The 19,287-nt window shown below is 39.2% G+C and overlaps 1 protein-coding gene across 3 annotated transcripts in view; it reads left to right on the forward strand.

The window, feature by feature from the left end:
- Positions 1–19,287, forward strand: part of LOC115114408 (astrotactin-1-like) — a 247,848-nt gene that overhangs the window by 38,376 nt on the left and 190,185 nt on the right. For all 3 annotated transcript variants that reach the window (XM_029642614.2, XM_065013420.1, XM_029642615.2), the window contains exon 2: positions 3,651–3,838. In XM_029642614.2, the coding sequence (XP_029498474.1) occupies positions 3,651–3,838 (188 nt within the window). The remainder of the gene's footprint in view (positions 1–3,650; positions 3,839–19,287) is intronic.

Below are 19,287 nucleotides of genomic sequence, written 5' to 3' on the forward strand. Positions count from 1 at the left end.
AACATAAGAATGAATGTGAGTTTTTGTCACAACCTGGCTCGTGGGAAGTGACAAAGAGCTCTTATAGGACCAGGGCACAAACAATAATATCATAATAATCAATCATTTTGCTATTTATTTTGCCATCTTACATATAAAACCTTATTTGTTAATAAAAAATGGTGAATAAATGGTGAATAACTTAATGAGAAGGGTGTGCTTGAAAGGATGCACATAGCTCTGCAATGTTGGGTTGTATTGGAGAGAGTCTCAGCCTTAAATCATTTTCCACACACCCCAGGTCTGTGCCCGAATTTAGTTTTCATGCTAGTGAGGGCCGAGAATCCACTCTCACATAGGTCCGTGGTTGCAAAGGGCATCAGTGTCTGGCTTACCAAGGCAAGAAACTCTGAGCGCAGCCCTATCAAGAAATCTGGCAGTGGCTTCTGATTAAATGAAATTTTCACAGAACCGCTTGTTGCAATTTCGATGAGGCTCTCTTGTTCAGATATCGGTAAGGGGACTGGAGTCAGGGCATGAAAGGGATAACAAATCCAGTTGTTTGTGTCGTCTGTTTCGGGAAAGTACCTGCGTAATTGCGCACCCAGCTCACTCAGGTGCTTCGCTATATCACATTTGACATTATCTGTAAGCTTGGAGTTCATTTGCACACAAAAATTCATACAATGATGGAAAGACCTGTTTGTTGTCCCTGTTAATGCAGTCCACAAGAGCTCTAACTTCTTAATCATAGCCTCAGTTTTGTCCTACACATTGAATATAGTTGCGGAGAGTCCTTGTAATCCCAGATTCCCAGATAGGCCAGTCGTGTGAGAAACTTGTTATCATGCAAGCGGTCAGACAAGTGAAAATTATGGTCAGTAAAGAAAACTTTAAGCTCTTCTCTCAATAAAAAAACATGTCAATACTTTCCCCCTTGATAACAATAACTTCTGTATGTTGTAAAAGTGTTACATGGTTGCTGCCCATATCGTTGAATGATGCAGAAAATACACAAGAGTTCAGGGGCCTTGCTTTAACAAAGTTAACAATTTTCACTGTTGTGTCCAAAACGTCTTTCAAGCATTCACTTGGCAGCAAGAGCCTCTCGGGGGATGTACCCAAGTGGCATCGGAAGCAACTGCTTTCACGCTCGTTACCACTCCACTATGTCTCCCTATCGTGGCTTTTGCACCATCAGTACAGATACCAACACATCTTGACCACCAAAGTCCATTTGATGTCACAAAGCTGTCCAAGACTTTAAAAATATCCTCTCATTTTGTCCTGGTTTCCAGTGGTTTGCAGAAGAGGATGTCTTCCTTAATTGACCCCCCATAAACGTAACGGACATATACTAGGAGCTGTGCCAGGCCTGCACGTCTGTTGACTCATCCATCTTTAATGCACATAATTCACTGGCTTGTATGCGAAGCAATAACTGTTTCAAAACATCTCCTGCCATGTCACTGATGCGTCGTGAAGCAGTGTTGTTTGATGAAGGCATTGTCTGTATAGTTTTTTTGGACTTTTCCCCCAGCATTGTCCCAGCCATGTCCACGGTAGCATGAATAATTAAGTCCTCCACAATAGTATGGGCTTGCCTGTCCTAACCACTCAGTAGCTCACCATGTAAGACGCTTCTAGCCCCTTCTTATTAATGGTATCTGTTGCTTTTATACATGTCTTACTGCTCGAAAGTCGTCTTTTGTCTCGCTCAAAAAACTCTTATGGCTTATTTTTCAAATTCTCTTGTTATGTTTCTAAAATGTAGTGTAACGGTTAATGTGATTGGATTTTAATTATTTGACTAGGCTACCTGTATTTGACATTGTGTTGTCATTTCGCTGAACACTAGAGGGTTTAATTTTATTTTTGGCAGTGAAATAAGGCTACTCAGGCGAGAAATAACCCTCACCCAAATGTATCGCCCCGTTGGAAAATATGTACTCTTTGAAAATGTGAAGAATAAAAAATTTGTTTTAATGTTTTATTTGTATTTTTTAAATGTGAATTACATTTTTATTTAGCATACCCTTGACAGCATGGCATGTACCCCTGGTGCCATTGTGGATTGCGCAGATGATTACAGGTCTCGTCCCGTGTGATAATCATTGTGTGCTTGTGTTATTTATTCGTGGTACTCCTCGCTCTTTTGTTTGGTCTTCATCCCCGAGCCTATACATGGCACGCTGTAAATTGGGGCTTAATTTAAAAAAAATATTACGCATTCCTGCGTCTGTCTCCCGAATCTCTTCATACCAGCGTGACAGAATAATTGACCATTCATTTTTAGGGATAGGCGTTCCGCTAGCGACCAACCTCGACAACATCCGGTGAAATTGCAGAGTGCCAAATTCAAAATACAGAAATACTCATAATAAACATTCATAAAAGATACAAGTGTTGTACATCGGCTTAAAGATTCACTGTGTCAGATTTCAAAAAGGCTTTACGGCAAAAGCATACCATGCGATTATCTGAGGACAGCGCCCCGCTTACAAAAGCATACGTTGAATGTCAACTTAAATGGTCATGTCTATTATCAATATATCTTTGATTTCAGTAGGTTTCCTATGGAGGATTGACAGTATAATTCCCATTCAAGTCAAAGTGGTACAATTTGAAAGTTTACATTTATTAAAATGTTAGTACATTTATTACCCAAAGTATGATACACACCCTGTATTCAAGAGCATGTTGTGTCACAATCGATGGCAGGCACAACACAAAAACGTACATTATGTAAAATAAGGTCTAAGCTACAACATATGTAAATCTGAAAAAGTTTACGTGCTTGACACGCTCGTCTTAATGATTGGACCAAGGCGCAGCATGTGTAGAGTTCCACATATTTTAATAAATCGAAACTCACCAAACAAAACAATAAAGCACAAACTAAATGTGACGCTACTGGTGTGCACACGGGCAACTATCTGTAGACAAGATCCCACAAAGCACAATGAGGAATTGGCTACCTAAATATGATCCCCAATCAGAGACAACGATAAACAGCTGTCTCTGATTGGAAACCATACCAGGCCAACATAAACCATTAATCACCTAGATGACCCACCCTAGTCACTATCACGCCCCAACCAACAGAGAATAAACAGTTCTCTATTGTCAGGTCGTGAGAGTGCTTTTAGATAATTGACATTAAGGTGAACATTCTTTTTTCAATAAATGATCAAATAGTTTCACAACCTTCTTTGGAAGCTTTTAATGATATCAATCTCAACTGTTTATCTTTTCCAATTATGAAGATGTGGGGTGTTCATAATAGGTCAACTTTGACCACCTTTATCTCTTAAATGTTTTGGCATTCAGGTCCAAAAAGTAACTTTCGGAGCACTTCTACAATAGGCAAATATGTATTGAAGGTTTGGTTCATTTCAAAAGGGGTGCTATCAAATGGATTTACCCTATATGGGTAATATATACTGTACTAGGGTAATAGTTATTACCCTACTGGAAAATTATGCAATGGATATTTGTAAAAGCACATAAGATTTTCCAAAGGGTTATGCACTAATAATTCATCATAATATGCTTCTTAACCCAGGTCCATACTCCTCGCTCACTCATATGATGAGATTTTAAATGGAAATGTTGAAATTTGAGAAAGCGTTCACTCATCCTTTTATCTGTGTGTCCTGTATGACTGGCAGAGATCACAGGAAACTCTGAGGACATTCCTCTGGTGCGATGGCGGCAGCAGTGGATGGAGAATGGCACACTGCTCTTTCACATCCACCACCAAGATGGCAGCCAGAACCTCCCCGGCCTGTCAGCCACAGACTACCCTGCCAGCGACTCTGCCGAGGAAGAGTTACGCATCCTTCACATCTCTGTCATGGTACGGTACTGTGCTGGTTGGGTGGGGCTCAGGTTGGAATGGAGAGTGCTTTATTGTGCTGTTTGATAAAGATGTTGGGCAGGGATGTTACTTTTCAATTGTGTGCGCTGCTCTAATATAAGCTTTAGAACTTGGTGCATTTCTTGGTACATGTGGACATGCTACAATGGAAGGTTTGTACTGAACACTTACATTGATGGATGACAGATTTTTAATGCAAAGTACATCTAAACATTTTAATAAATGATTAGTCAGCATTAGAACAATTATTCTAGCAGGTACTAGGTACATTGTAGAGGCACTTACTGAATGTCAAATCATATGCTGACCTTGAGTCTCCTCTGCATGTTTTGCATGGATTAGTACACAATGAAAAGGTAGACTGAAACATTTTCAAATTCTTTCAGTTTATTTAACTATGCAACAATTATCCGCCGGAAAACTTATTTCCCACCTCGTATTTTCTTCCATATCTAAATTTAACATCCTTCTGGACGTTGTGTCCTTGTTTTATTCCCCTTGCTATCTCCTTATCCTAAAAGCTGCTCGGCAATACAGTCACAAATCTCTTATGGAGGTGTGAAAGGATTAGCATGCAGATATGACAGACTTAGCAACAGATGGCTGCTGCGCTGTGCTCCCGCTCCGGCCTCGCTCGCTGCAGCTTGTCGCTCAATTGGAGGGCCGCCTCATAAATCCAGCATTGCATCACTTCGTCAGCTCCTTGAGGATACGTGCTGCCCCGAGACACAGCCCCACCACTCTCTCTCCCACTAACCGCCACTCTCTCCCCACCCCACACATGTCACTGAGCCATTTCCATTGTTCCGCCATACGCCGCAGCCACCAGCATGGCTCGATGGCAGACGATTCAAGCCAGGATTCTACACAGCAGCTTGACCTGTCATGCACAGTTCATTGCCAGACCACCAGGCCCACCATGGAACAGTTTAAAGCTCTTGGATGAATCCAACCTGAGGCTTGAAAAGAGGCCAGCTGTAACTGGGGCATAATCTCATGGAGGTGCAGGTTCACTGAACTGCACCAAAATCAGTTTTGTCACCAGAAGGGGATAGGGATTTCCCTCACCTAGTGGCCATTCAAACTGCCATGATAAGAACAGGTGTGCTTCTTCCTCCACAAGGTGACCACAGTCTCCTTTGCTGCTCTGCTTCAACATCCATAATGGATCAGTTTCCCTGTGTTCCATGTTCAGCCGCAGGTGAGCTCCTGCAAGTCGAAACACATGGCCTTAGTTCTCTTTTGGCCCAGAGGCAGAGGGAACAACAAGCACCCCCTAACACCTACTACTCTGCACCATCCACCACACATGGAGCCACCCTTTTACAGAGTTACTCCTTCTGCAGGAAGACCTCTACTATGCCCTGTTATGGATCATGCGAATTTTCGCAGCTTTTTGTTAAAAATCGCGCAACATTTCAAAGTCCTGCTACTCATGCCAGGAATATAGTATATGCAAATGTTAAGTATGTGTGTATAGAAAACACTCTGAAGTCTCTAAAACGGGTTAAATCGTGTCTGTGGCTATAACATAACGTGTTTAGGAGTAAAAATCCCTCGAAAAACTGTTCTCCAAAAACACAAAAAAATATTAATCCGCCAGTCAATGTATTGTTTAAGGCGACTGCAAATACATGAAGATGCCCTGTAAACGCCTACAGCTTCCACACGATGTCGCCAGTGCTGGCATTTCCAGCCTACTTAATCATTGGTTGTATGACGTTTTGGCCTTTCCTGTTTTAGTCTCTCCACAGGATGTTGTTAAAATGGAAAAGATGGACGCTGATTTCAAGACTAGCTGCTATCGAATACAGATCGCCCCGTGATGAATTGTATAGATTATTAACGTTTATTAATACCTAAGGTTGGTTTAGAAAAGTAGTTTGAAGTGATTTGTAAAAGTTTATAGGCAACTTTTGTCATTTTAAAAAGTGACGTTGCGTCTTGTAAAATGGAATATTCCTGGATCAGACCGGTCTAAGGAAAACGACATTTTGGCTATACAATGACGGATTTAATCGGGAAAAAGACCCAATTGTGATGTTTATGGGATATATAGGAGTGACAAGAAAGAAGCTCGTCAAAGGTAATGAATGTTTTATATATTATTTCTGCGTTTTGGGTAGCGCCGGCTACCGCAAAATCTGTTGTTTTAGGTGACGTTCCAGTACTTTGGGGGTGCATGCTATCAGATAATAGCTTCTCATGCTTTCGCCGAAAAGCATTTTACAAATCTGACTTGGTGGCTAGATTCACAACGAGTGTAGCTTTAATTCAGTACCTTGCATGTGTGTTTTAATGAAAGTTTGAGTTTTATCAAAAACTATACGTGGCGCTCTTGAAATTTCCGCTGATTTGATCCCAACAGAGGGAGCTAATCCCTAACAAGTTTTAAATGCAAAGGGAGTGTAGTCACAGTATTGGAAAACCTTTATATGTTTACAAATGCTCCAGAACATTGGTAAAACAGCAAAGGGCATCACACGGCAACTTTCATTTCCCTTAATATTGGGATCTTATTCATGGTATAGATCCCTCAAACTCATCTCTGGACCTCGAAGCCACTTCCACTGCATTTTTTCATTATTCCCCTCTAATCAGGGACTGATTTAGACCTGGGACACCAGGTGTGTGCAATTCATTATCAGGTAGAACAGAAAACCAGCAGGCTCCGGACCTCGTAGGTTAAGAGTTGAGTACCTCTGGTATATATGGAGAGAGGAATATCGTTATGCCTACGCTACTGCATGAAAGAAGACATCCCAAATATATATTTTTGAGAAGCTGTGGAATACAAAAAAATGATTGAATATTATATGAGGAGATTTTGTATGGTAGGAAATAAGCTCTTAGGGACTCTTATGGCTCATGCGCTGTATCAGTCACTGTTTACATTGGATTAAGGTCTCAGACAAGTCCCCGATGTTCTCTGACAGGTTGCCAGTGTTCTTCCTGAAATAATAAATAGTGTAAGGGCTCTATTCAATCCGTATAGCGGAAGTTCAGCGTTACAGCTCATTAGGGGAGACCGCATTCACGGTAAATGCAGCTCAATCGGAAATGACCTTAACATTTTGATCTACACAATCTGTTACACATCAGCAATACAGATTGAATAGAACCCTAAGTCTCGTATGTTTTGCTTCTCCTCCTATCTATACATTTGAAGTTCACATATTTTGCTGGTATAGTGTTTAGTAAACATCCCAGTGCTCCTTCTCGCTGGTGTACAGTCAGGGTTACTAATTCCCATCTCAGATGGCAATTAAAAGGCTTGAGTTTCCTGGGAAACTAACAGTATGGCTTTAAGAAATCTGATGCAGACGGAAGCAGAAGCAATACAGAAGGAATTTATTTTCTATTGGCCAACCTATAGTAAAACAAGAAACACATTTTGAAGAGGAGGCAGATACAATATTTTTTTAAATGTTAAATAACACTAAAATGTGCATGAAAATACTATAACCCTCGCAATAGCCTACATTTAGCATAGCTTAATTGATCTTCAAAATATATATATATTTTACAATGTCTATGGTGTATTGGGATAACTGAGTATACAAAACATTAAGAACACCTTCCTTTTGCCCTCAGAACAGCCTCAATTCGTTGTGGCATGGACTCTACAAGGTGTCGAAAGCGTCCCACAGTCGTGTCAAGTTGACTGGCTATCCTTTGGGTGGTGAACCATTCTTAAAACACTTCGGAAACTGTTGAGCATGAAATATAAACAGCAGCGTTGCAGTTCTTGACACAAACTGGTGCGCCTGGCACGTACATCCACCCTCTGAATGGCACACAATCCATGTCTCAATTGTCTCAAGGCTTAAAAATCCTTATTTAGCCTGTCTCCTCCCCTTCATCTACACTGATTGAAGTGAATTTAACAAGTGACATCAATAAGGGATCACAGCTTTCACCTGGATTCACCTGGTCAGTCTTTGTCATGGAAAGAGCAGGTGTTCTTAATGTTTTGTATACTTAGTGTATAGTAAACAGTCCATATATAACTCATATTTGCTGTTTGATATAATATAACAGTTTGATATCTCTATTTGTGTACTAGGTGATCAGAAGGAATAACTCAAACAACGAAGATTTCATACTTTCAATTAAAAAATAACACATAAGAAATTCTGAAATAATTATCCCGGCCGGGGCCCCGGGCTCAAGACGTTCTTTACAACATTACCAACAGTTTTCCTTTGGGCACCCCCTCAGACCTTTGCACTTCTGGTTTAAGTGCCCAATAATACCTTGTTTTATGGCTGCTCACACCCTTTAACGGATTGACTATTTCCTCTTGCACCTCAAATGTCATCCAGATCAGTTAAGGTCCATCGGCCAAGCAGAATTGCAGTGACCCATTCATTAATGCTTGAAGATTGTCTCCCTACGTAAAAAAGATTAATGATAGAAGATCCTTAAAGTTAAGTTTGTAATGTTATACACTTTAAGGGGCAGGAAGGAATGATGGAAGGAAGAGGAAATTCAGTTAAAAGTAATCTAAACAAACATTTTGAATGAAGTATTATTATGTTTATAGTTTCGAAGGCTAAAGTATTTTTTGTGTGTATCTCTTCCAGCTGGGAACCGATGGCACAGTATTGAGTCTGTCAATCAAACAAATGCTCACATAATTATACAGCAAATTAAACTGTTTAGAAAAAGCTAAGACAGTCCTGCCGAGAATCCCAAAACTCTTAAGCTAGTAATGTTTTTATATTCTCTCAGTTTTAAGCAAATTGAGAGTTCTACTATTGAAAATAAACATTTATTTAGAGTAGATTACACATTTATTTCATTTTCATGAGATTACATTTTCACATTCTGAATCTCTCAAGAGTTTGAGTAAAACATTTTTTTTTACATGGACAGTTCACATTAATCAACATTTCAGGTTATTAAAAACTATTACAATAACAATGCAGACAAATATGCAGAGCATCATTGGACAAGCAACACGTAGCACGCAGACGGAGCAATAGCACAAAAAGCAACAAAACAAAATACAATAAAGCAACAAAGTGTTTCCACACCTCACAAACTACAGACAACATGGAAAGCTGCAATATGCAGCTAGGGATTATGTTCACAAGTCTGATTGGGCTTAAGTCATATCTTTATGTCTTTTGTGAAGGTGTGATAGGTGGTGCAGTTGTGTGTGTCTGATGGCAGTGTGTTCCAGACATGGGAAGCTCTCATAGAGAAAGCAGATTGACAAAAGGTGCTTTTTTCTTAAGCGAACTATACAGTCACCTCTCATGGCAGACCTTGTGGATCTGCTGCCATGGGTTTGGGATTTCTGTTACAATAAAAGTACTAGGTGGAGGGGGAGCCAGGCCATTTAGGATCTTGAGGACAAGACAGTGTATTGCACAAGATATTCCCAACTCAGAAGCTCATGCTTTCTGAGGATGTAATGGTGATGATGGCTATTGGGCTTCCTATCAAGCACTTTGAGAGCCTGTTTGTAGACTGACTGAATGGCTTTTAATTCTGTACAGCAAGCTTGGGCCCAACTAGTCTAGCAGTATGTTAAGTGGGGTTGTATCATAGCATTGAAGTAAAGTTTTGTTACCTCTGTAGTCAAATGTTGTACGAATCGGAAATTAGCTAGGTTTAACTTTGTTATTTTAGTTACCTTTTTCACCTGCTTTTTAAAAGAGAGGTTGCAATCAAGTATGATGCCAAGGTACTTAAAATCAGATACAGCCTGGAGCTTCTCCCCTGACACATAGGCATCTGTCTCAGTAGCATCAGTTGCCCTCTTTTTTCACATTGTGATGCAAACATGAGTCACTGAGCCACTTTGTAACCTTGACCATTACAGTAGTGAGTTCTTGTGCAGCTTGTTTGCATGCACATATATCACTGTATCATCTGCATACATTTGAACTTCAGACCCAGTACAGACAGAAAGCAGATCATTCACATACATGCTGAACAGGAGGGGCCCCAGTATTGACCCTAGGGGCACACCCACATCATAGCTGAGCACGTACTGTGTATTCTTTAATGATCATACCTAGGGCTGTTGCAGTGACATTATTACTGCCAAGTCAAATTCCACGTGACCATTTAGTCACGGTAATTAGGCTTCTCCAAGCTCTGATGCTGCTGATGGTCATTAGTAGCCTACTAAACTTGCTAACTGCCTGGTACTCTGCACTCTATTGTCCTTCTAATCACTCGGACATCAATGCAAATGTAATTGAAAATCTAATCAAACACTTCATTAGAGCCCCTAAGCTCATGTTGTGCAATATTTCTATAGGCTATGCAATTGCACGAAAAAACAGAGTGATGACCTCTATTAAAAAGAGGAGGATCCCATCAGCTTTCTATAGGCTAGGCTTGCGAGAAGTATTTCTCAACTTTTCTAATATTAAGTACATTGCTAATCTTTACAACAGGAGTATAGCCTACCTGGCTGGCATGAAAATGAACCTCGGGAAAAGCGTCCTCCATTCGCTATTTAAGTACATAGATGACATTTACTTTTTCCTCTGACCCTGTTTCGTGACAGGTGCATGATAATGGTCCATTCTAAATCAAAACAAATTTCACACATATATTATTTAGTGTATGTAAAGACAAGATTAAATCAAGAATAGTCTGATGGGTGACAATATTAGCCTATCACTTGTGAAGTATATATTATAATTTGTGAATTAAATTTTTTATTTTTTATTTAACAAGGCAAGTCAGTGAGAACAAATTCTTATTTACAATGATGGCCTACCCCGGCCAAACCCTCCCCTAACCCGGACGATGCTGGGCCAATTGTGCAGCGTCCTATGGGACTCCCGATCAGGGCTGGTTGTGATACAGCTTGGGATCGTGACGCCTATAGCACTAAGATGCAGTGGCTTAGTCTGCTGCGCCACTCGGGAGCCTAGCATGCCCAGCAAGAAACAATGCCGTTTTTTGCTACTTTTTCTAATCATAGTCGCACACCTCATGTAGACTTGCCCTTAGGCCGATATGTTTTGATACAGTTTGTATCACAACTAAAGTAGCCAAATAACTTCTTAAAATTAAGCACATTAATCCACTTTACGAGGGGTTTAGAGCCTAACTGGCATACATAAGCAGCGCACGAGTTTATAGTATGGGGAAGATCATTTTCACCATGAAAATGCTCGATTATAATAAAATCACTACATGCATAATCACATTTGCGGTCACTTTTGATAATGGTGTTGTCCCGCTAATGGAATATTTGGCATGTGCTCATTGCTGCGCTTATGTGAAGAAATAGCCTAATAGTTTATCAACATTTTAAGCAAAACGTTCTGATCTGTTGTGTCAGCCACATTGCGTAAAAATTATGCTAGTGGTTGTATTAATTTGGGATCTATCGCAACCAACAACTGTCCCGGACTAAGTTTGGAAGATGTATTTATTGTACAGAATAGGTCTACTTTTGTACTATGGGGGATAGTAGATTGACATAGGCTAGTGCTTTTGCTGTTTGTTGGCTGACAAAAAGTAAATGTGGACAGTTTTTCCAATATCTTCAATATGCACCTCGGAATTGGATAAGGACACACGCAGTTGCATCTGCCTTCACTTGTAGCCTGAGAGAAAGACCCGATCACGTGATGGAGAGCAATGTGAGTGAGAGATGCTTTGGAGCATGCAGCACTCAGATGGAAGGGCACAGCGCAGCACTCCAGGCCAAGGACACAACGGCCACAAATGGCATGGATTTTTTAGGGTGCGTTACGGCCACACAAAGGGGATCCCCCGTGAAATTCAAGGAATTAGCAGGTACTTGTCAAATTCTGAATGGGAGACTGATAAAGTCTGTACAGCCTGCGTAAAAAAAACTAAGCAAAGCTCATGCCTTTAAAGCAACTTTTTTCAAATCATCATTAGCGTCGCATCATGTAGCCTTACAATGTATTAATAATCAACCATATAGCCCAACGTTTGTAGAACAACTGAAGTTACATTAATAACTGAAAATTAAGCATATAGGAGTACCGATTTCTTTGTTACCCTCTCTTGGGTAGGGGGCAGTATTTTCACATCCGGATGAAAAGCGTGCCCAAAGTAAACTGCCTGTTACTCAGGCCCAGACGCTAGGATATGCTAGATTTGGATAGAAAATACTCTAAAGTTTCTAAAACTGTTAAAATGATGTCTGAGTATAACAGAACTGATTTGGCAGGCGAAACCCCGAGGACAAACCATCCCAAAAAATAAATAATTCAGCCTTCCACTGTTTCCAATGGCTTTCATGTTTATTATGAGGCGAAGTCCTCCCAGATTTCAGTTCCTAGGGCTTCCAATAGATGTCAACAGTCTTTAGAAAGAGTTTCAGGCTGGTTTTTGGAAAAATGAGCAAGAAGTTGTAGTTTTTCTAAGTGGGTGAAAGTGCGTTCTTTGTTATTTATCTCCGGTAATGAACATACTATTCTCCGTCTTAAATTGTATCGTTTATTTACGTATTAGGGTACCTGAGGTTTGATTATAAACGTTGTTTGACATATTTGGATAAGTTTATTTGTAACGTTTGGAATTCATTTTGTATGCATTTTGAAGGAGGGAAACCGGTGGATTATTGAATAAAGCGTGCCAGCTAAACTGAGTTTTAATGGATATAAAGAAGGACTTTATCGAACCATTTGTGATGTAGCTGGGACCTTTTGGAGTGCCAACAGAAGAAGATCTTCAAAGGTAAGGCATTTATTATGTCGCTATTTCTGACTTTCGTGTCGCACCTGCCTGGTTGAAAAATGTTTTTCATATTTTTGTTTGCAGGGCGCTGTACTCAGATAATCGCATGGTGTGCTTTCGCCGTAAAGCCTTTTTGAAATCTGACACAGCGGCTGGATTATCAAGTAGTTCAGCTTTATTTTGATGTATAATACTTGTATTTTCATGAATGTTAAATATTTATATTTCTGTAATTTGAAATTCGCACACTGCAATTTCACAAGATGTTGGCCCAGGTTGGACGCTACCCTCCCACCTGCCCATAATTAACCGCTTAACACAGGAAAGCTGCATGTGCGCACTCCCTCAAATCGTTTAAAGAAAATATAATTTCTATTTTATTCAGTTTTGTTCAATTGTATTCTTCATACTTAAAAATAATATAAAATAATGCCACTGAATTAGAAGCTAAACTTGTCTGTTAAATTAACTAGTGTAGCCCACAGCCATTTCACATAGCCAGATCAGGACCTAACATAAGGACAACTCAGAGTATTCAATTAGGTTATTCTGAAATAGACTACAATTTTCTTTAGACCTGTCTAAAATAAATAATGAATTTATTGTGAAGGTGTAGGCTATATTACATGGATTTATTTAAACTTTTTAACATGTAGATGTTCCAAAGGTCTGCATCAGTGGCTTGTAGAAAGCCAGGAATGGAAGCCAGGAGATGCTAAATGTGTTTATGTTAATTAACAATTACCGTGAGACCGAGAGTTATTTGCTTGACAATCACCGGCTGATGAAATTTCGTGACCTCCACAGCACTAATCATGCCTTGCAATACAGCAGGAGACTTGAATGTGTCCTTAATAAGAAAAGCGTCAGCCTTCATGCAATATTAGCCTTTATGAAATATTGTAAATTAAATTAAATGATTTAAGTTAATGTCATTAATACCCCATTCCAATGAAACCCCATTGTGTGTTTAATGGGGGTTTAACTTTCACATTTGTTCACTGTCAATATAATGCCAGAATTTAAGCCACGTCTGACATACAGTGCATTCGCAAAATATTCAGACCACTTGACTTTTTCCACATCTTGATACATTACAGCCTTATTCTAAAATTGATTAAATATTTTTTTTGCTCATCAATCTACACACAATATCCCAAAATGACAAAGCAAAAACAGGTTTTTAGAAAATCCAAAACTTAATATCACATTTACAAGTATTCAGACTGTAAATGTGATAATACAGTTTGGGATTCTTAATACATTTGCAAACATTTATGGGGTATTGTGTGTGACTCCACTTCCATGCTATTTCTGCCATATGTCCCGCGGACATGCAGAAGAGTGCAATGAATGCTTTGAGTTCATCCATAGAGCTATCCTTTTCTGTGCGCATGAGCGATAATAGAATATCTGATGTGCTGCAACATCTGCATGTGACAAACTTGTCAATCTTTTCTACCCAAAACGTGCCATGCCTCCCAGACTCCTGTCTCTCCGTGGCAGTTGGGATCAGTTGGCTCTTTTACAGGTTTTCAACAGCGAGGCTCTGGCATCGGAGGTGGAGGCTCAAAGTCAACATCAGACGCACATTTTGTTACGTTACAGACATATTCTAAATTGTGTGAATATTTTTTTTAAATCAGTCTTCATGCAATATCCAATAATGACAAAGCAAACTGGTTTTTAGACTTTTTTTTGCAAATGTATAATAAATAAAAAACATAAATGCCTTAAGTACTTTGCTACGAGACTCAAAATTGAGCTCAGGTTCATCCTGTTTCCATTGATCATCCTTGAGATGTTTTTACAACTTGATTGCAGTCCGCCTGTGGTAAATTCAATTGATTGGACATTATTCGGAAAGGCACAAACCTGTCTACATAAGGTCCCACAGTTCAAAGAGCAAAAACCAAGCCATGAGGTCGAAGGATGTCCGTAGAGCTCTGAGACAGGATTGGGTCGAGTCACAGATCTGGGGAAGGGTACCAAAAAAATGTATGCACCATTGAAGGCCCCAAGAACACAGTGGCCTCAATCATTCTTAAATGGAAGAAGTTTGGAACCACCAACAGTCTTCTTAGAGCTAGCCACCCAGCCAAGCTGATCAATCGGGATAGAAGGGAATTGCTCAGGGAGTTGACCAAGAACCCACATTTACAGTCTGTCAAATTTACAGTCTGAATATAGATTGAATATAATTGTAAATGTACTGTAGATTGATGAGCAAAAAAAAGATTTAATCAATTTTAGAATTTTGTTGAAGCACCTTTGGTTGCAAGTACAGACTTGATTATTCTTGGGTATGATGCTACAAGCTTGTATTTTGTGCGTTTCTACCATTCTTTTTCAAAATACTGTATATTTTTAAAATTATTTTTATCGAAATGTAGAAAAAGAAAAAAAGATCAATCGTGCAGCTCTAAGTCCCACCCACAGCGATTAACAGGTCTAAAACCCTACTGACACAAACATCTAGCTCCCTTCCCTGACAATCCCACCCAGAGTGATTGATTGACAGGCCAAGCTATTAAAGGGATACTTCACCCAAATTATTTCCTTACCCTAAGTGTCCACAGCAGCAGAGCCGATAAAACACATTTTGAAGAGCAAACATCAATGCATATCTTGCAGTAATACTGTAAATATGACTTTAATCTCAAGAGAAGATTGGTTTAATGTTAAAAAAAAAGTTCCTTAGAAAATAGTCCTGATCATATACAGTGTCCTTTGACTTATTACACATTTTGTTGTGTTACAGCCTTTTTTCTTACCCATCTACACACAAACCCCAATAATAACAAAATGAACACATATTTTCAGAAATGTTTTCTAATTTATTTAAAATGGAATACAGACATATATCATTTACATACGTTTTCAATACATGTTAGAATCACCTTTGGCAACGATAACAGCTGCGTCTTTCTGGGTAAGTCTAAGAGCTTTGCACACCTGGATTGTACAATATTTGCCCATTTTTCTTCAAGAATTCTTCAAGCTCTGTCAAATTGATTGTTGATCTTGCCGTACATTTTCAAGCTGATATATGTCAGCCACTCAGGAACATCCACTGTCATCTTGGTAAGCAACTCCAGTGTAGATTTGGCCTTGTATTTTAGGTTATTGTCCTATTGAAAGGTGAATTCATCTCCCAGTGTCTGGTGGAAATCAGACTAAATCATGTTTTTCTCTAGGATTTTGCCTGTGCTTAGTCCCATTCAGTGTCTTTTTTATTCTGAAAAGCTCCCCAGTCCATAACGTTTATAAGCACACCCAGACAAACGGTCGTAAATATGAATTGCATTTTCTTTTCGAATGAGCAAAGGATTAGCATTTCAGTGAATATAATTATAGACTGTGTAATGAATCCATTTTTCTTTCCTGCTCTCTCAGTCCACACCCCCTTCCCTTTGTCTACCAAGCAGTCATAATGGCTTAGCCCACTAGGGACTCTTTCCTATCATTGTCAGTAACCAATATCGACCGTTTGTTATGTATTTAGGTGATTAGTTAGTAAATAAATAATTAAGCCAATGTGTATGTTGCTGATTCACAATTTATGCTAGGGTTCCTGCAGATAAAATAATTTTACAATGTTCAGATGAGACTGATAGAAGGTAAAGAATAATGCTATCGATATAAAAGATCTTCAGATATTTAAGAGTGGCTTCGGGAGATAGCCCCTTTATAAAAACGAATGCTTCCGTGGTGCCCCAGGTTATTAACGGTTTAATTGTTGCATGGTTTAATCCAATCACATAATCAATTAAACGTTAGGTAGTTGATTTGAAAATAGCTTGTCATCTCATTTAACTGTAATAGAGGCACAACATTATGGAAAACAATGTAACTCTGGCCTAGTTATCTTTCTGCTTATTTCAATCTAAACTAGAGTTTGGAATAGTTAAATTGACTTTGAAAGTAACGTAAAAAAGCAATACAAAACAAATTATTCTAACTTTCAATCCCCTCTAACATTGTGCGTACATGCTGCATAAGTGACCTATAGTAAGGCATGATTTGTTAATGTCCTTGACTACCCCGAATAGGTAAACAACTTATGCAAATTGCATTTACCCTTTTATATCAGTTGAAAGCTTAATTTCTTGTTAATATAACTGCACTGTCCAATTTACAGTAGCTATCACTGCAGAAAAAAATGCCATACTATTGTTTGAGGAGAGCTCCTAACAACAAAACACTTTTTTTCACCAAGATAGGTTTGATAAATTCACCTCCGAAGGTGAAATGTGTACTTAAATCAGAGCAAGGTTTCAGAATGTATCATCCAACGGGTCCCAGAGATAACATGAAGTGTCGTTTTCTTAGATAAAATCCTTTTTCATATCCTAACAAGTTACATATATCGTGCATGATCGATTTTGTATTTCCACTTGTTCAATTTGCAAAGAAAGGAATCTGAAAATCTCACCCTAAACGTTGTTTCAACCATTCAAATCATGTTCGTATGTATTCCTCAGAGATCCTAGAACGTAACGAGACTTCACTATATCATTAGGGCTGTAGTATATCCTATAGGACACCATATTTGGTCAGAGAGCGATGCCTTCATGGCACGCCGATGACGCGGGTGGTCTTCACTTGAACAACACTAACTTTGTCAAATAAGCACCAATCGGGGTCAAACAAAGGTAGCTTGATAGCCAATGGGCTGGGCTTAACCGGAGCATTCGGAAACCAAGTATCTGTTGTAAAATGTGGCTCCTAACTTGTACGACAGCAGGCCATTTCATTCTGAACAAAAATTATGAAAATATTCAGAGTTATGAAGTTATGAAAACTGGTTGTTTTGCCAATTTTGAACTTATAATATGGCTACTAATACTGGAAAAGCTAAATCAAAGTCCAAGTATACAGATTTAACGATATTCTTGCAGAAAAATGTAATATGAATGCAAATGTCTCCTTGACGATTCGCCCAAACGTACCTGGGTGACTTCACACTAAATGTCACTTAGCTCGCTCATACTTAAAGTTATCCGCCTGGAACCTTGCACATAAACTGCTGCCATCCTGTGGACACCGTCGGAATTACAGAGTGATGGATGGAACTGGTACCTTTCTCTTGCATTTCAAAGATGGTGGTAGAAAAGTTTTTTTCCTTTGTATTTTCTTCTACCTGATCTAGTGTGTTATATTCTCCTACATTCAATTTTCTACAAACTTAAAAATAGAGTTCACTTTCAAATGGTACCAAGAATATGCACATCCTTGCTTCAGGGCCTGAGCTACAGGCAGTTAGATTTGGGAATATCATTTTGGCGAAAATAGAAAAAAAAAGGGGCTATCCCTATTAAGCAAAACGTTAGTAAATGTAGCTGGCTACATTCTTTCTATGACAAACATTAGAAATATGATGGCCTTTGTTACGAATCCCTTTTGGCCCGACAGTCTAGGGGGGGGGATGGTAATGAGACCTGTAACACAACTCATGCAAATTCTAATAGTGACAAAGTAAAAGTGAGAACGAAATAACTACGACAACTGAAATCTACCATCAAACTCAAGGTTGATTTTTAAACACACGGTAATGGGGGGAGCAGGAAAAGGGACTGAGCTGGACCCAAGGAAAGAAATAATAAGTATTCAAAAACACCCCTAAGCTAGACTAGCCTACTTTAACAACAGCTAACTACCCAAAAATACAGTGGGTGGTCCGCCCAGTTCTAACTAGAGTATTTAAAAGTCTACCTACAGGTAGTGTATGCCCAAGGGCGACTTGTCTTAGTTTCCCCTTTTCCCACCAGCAATCAAACAAACACCATAACCAAAACAATACTCACAGGTGATGACAAAGTGCTATGGAGGTGCTCAAACAAAAGAGAGGTTAATACACAAAGAGAGAGTGAAACACAAAGAGAGAGTGAAACACAAAGAGAGAGTGAAACACAAAGAGAGAGTGAAACACAAAGAGAGAGTGAAACACAAAGAGAGAGTGAAACACAAAGACCTACAGACACGGCATTTACAGATTAAGCTCTAGAGCAAACAACTGATGGGGTTTTTAAACCAAGGGAAGGAACTGTGATTGGGTAGGAAACAGGAGGAGGTGTGTCTTCTGATTGATGATTGGATTGGTGACTGATTGGGGAGTGATGATTTTCACCTGTGAGGGGAGAAGGAGAGAAAAGAACACAGGATACCTGTATCCGTAACAGCCTTGCATAGTTTTTGAAAAAAATACCTTACTTTTTCATTGTAAGCATTGCATTGCATTCTTGATGCAAAAAAACACGTTTGGCTTTCAATATAAAATGGACCCCTGTCAATACACAGCTGGACTCACCTGCTCCCGTTTTCTCCTTTTGTGCTATTTACAAACAAACACGTGACTGTCTCAACTGATCTGGAGAACTACAGAAGCTTCATAATGTAAACTAATATGACAGGTGAAACAGAAATCGTGTTCTGCTTTATCTCCTAACGTATTGCACAAGTTAACTGCAGGTATTTACTAAAAAAGTAGCTACAAATATGACCATTTATTGAAAACTTTAAATAACTAGTTTCAACAGTATTGAGGGTATTGAAAAACCATCCCATGGCTATTTCCAAATACCCCGGTATATGGTACACTGTGATGATATGGATATTGAGTTTGTTAATGTTTTCTTGACATTGTTGAGATCAATTGTTTTTTCCTCAATGATCTCTGCTATGCACTAGTGGTCTTTTGACAAATCTAACTGCATGGATTTGGGGACTTTGGGGAGTTC

Source organism: Oncorhynchus nerka, linkage group LG9b (assembly GCF_034236695.1).
Source record: "Oncorhynchus nerka isolate Pitt River linkage group LG9b, Oner_Uvic_2.0, whole genome shotgun sequence".
Lineage (NCBI taxonomy): Eukaryota > Metazoa > Chordata > Actinopteri > Salmoniformes > Salmonidae > Oncorhynchus > Oncorhynchus nerka.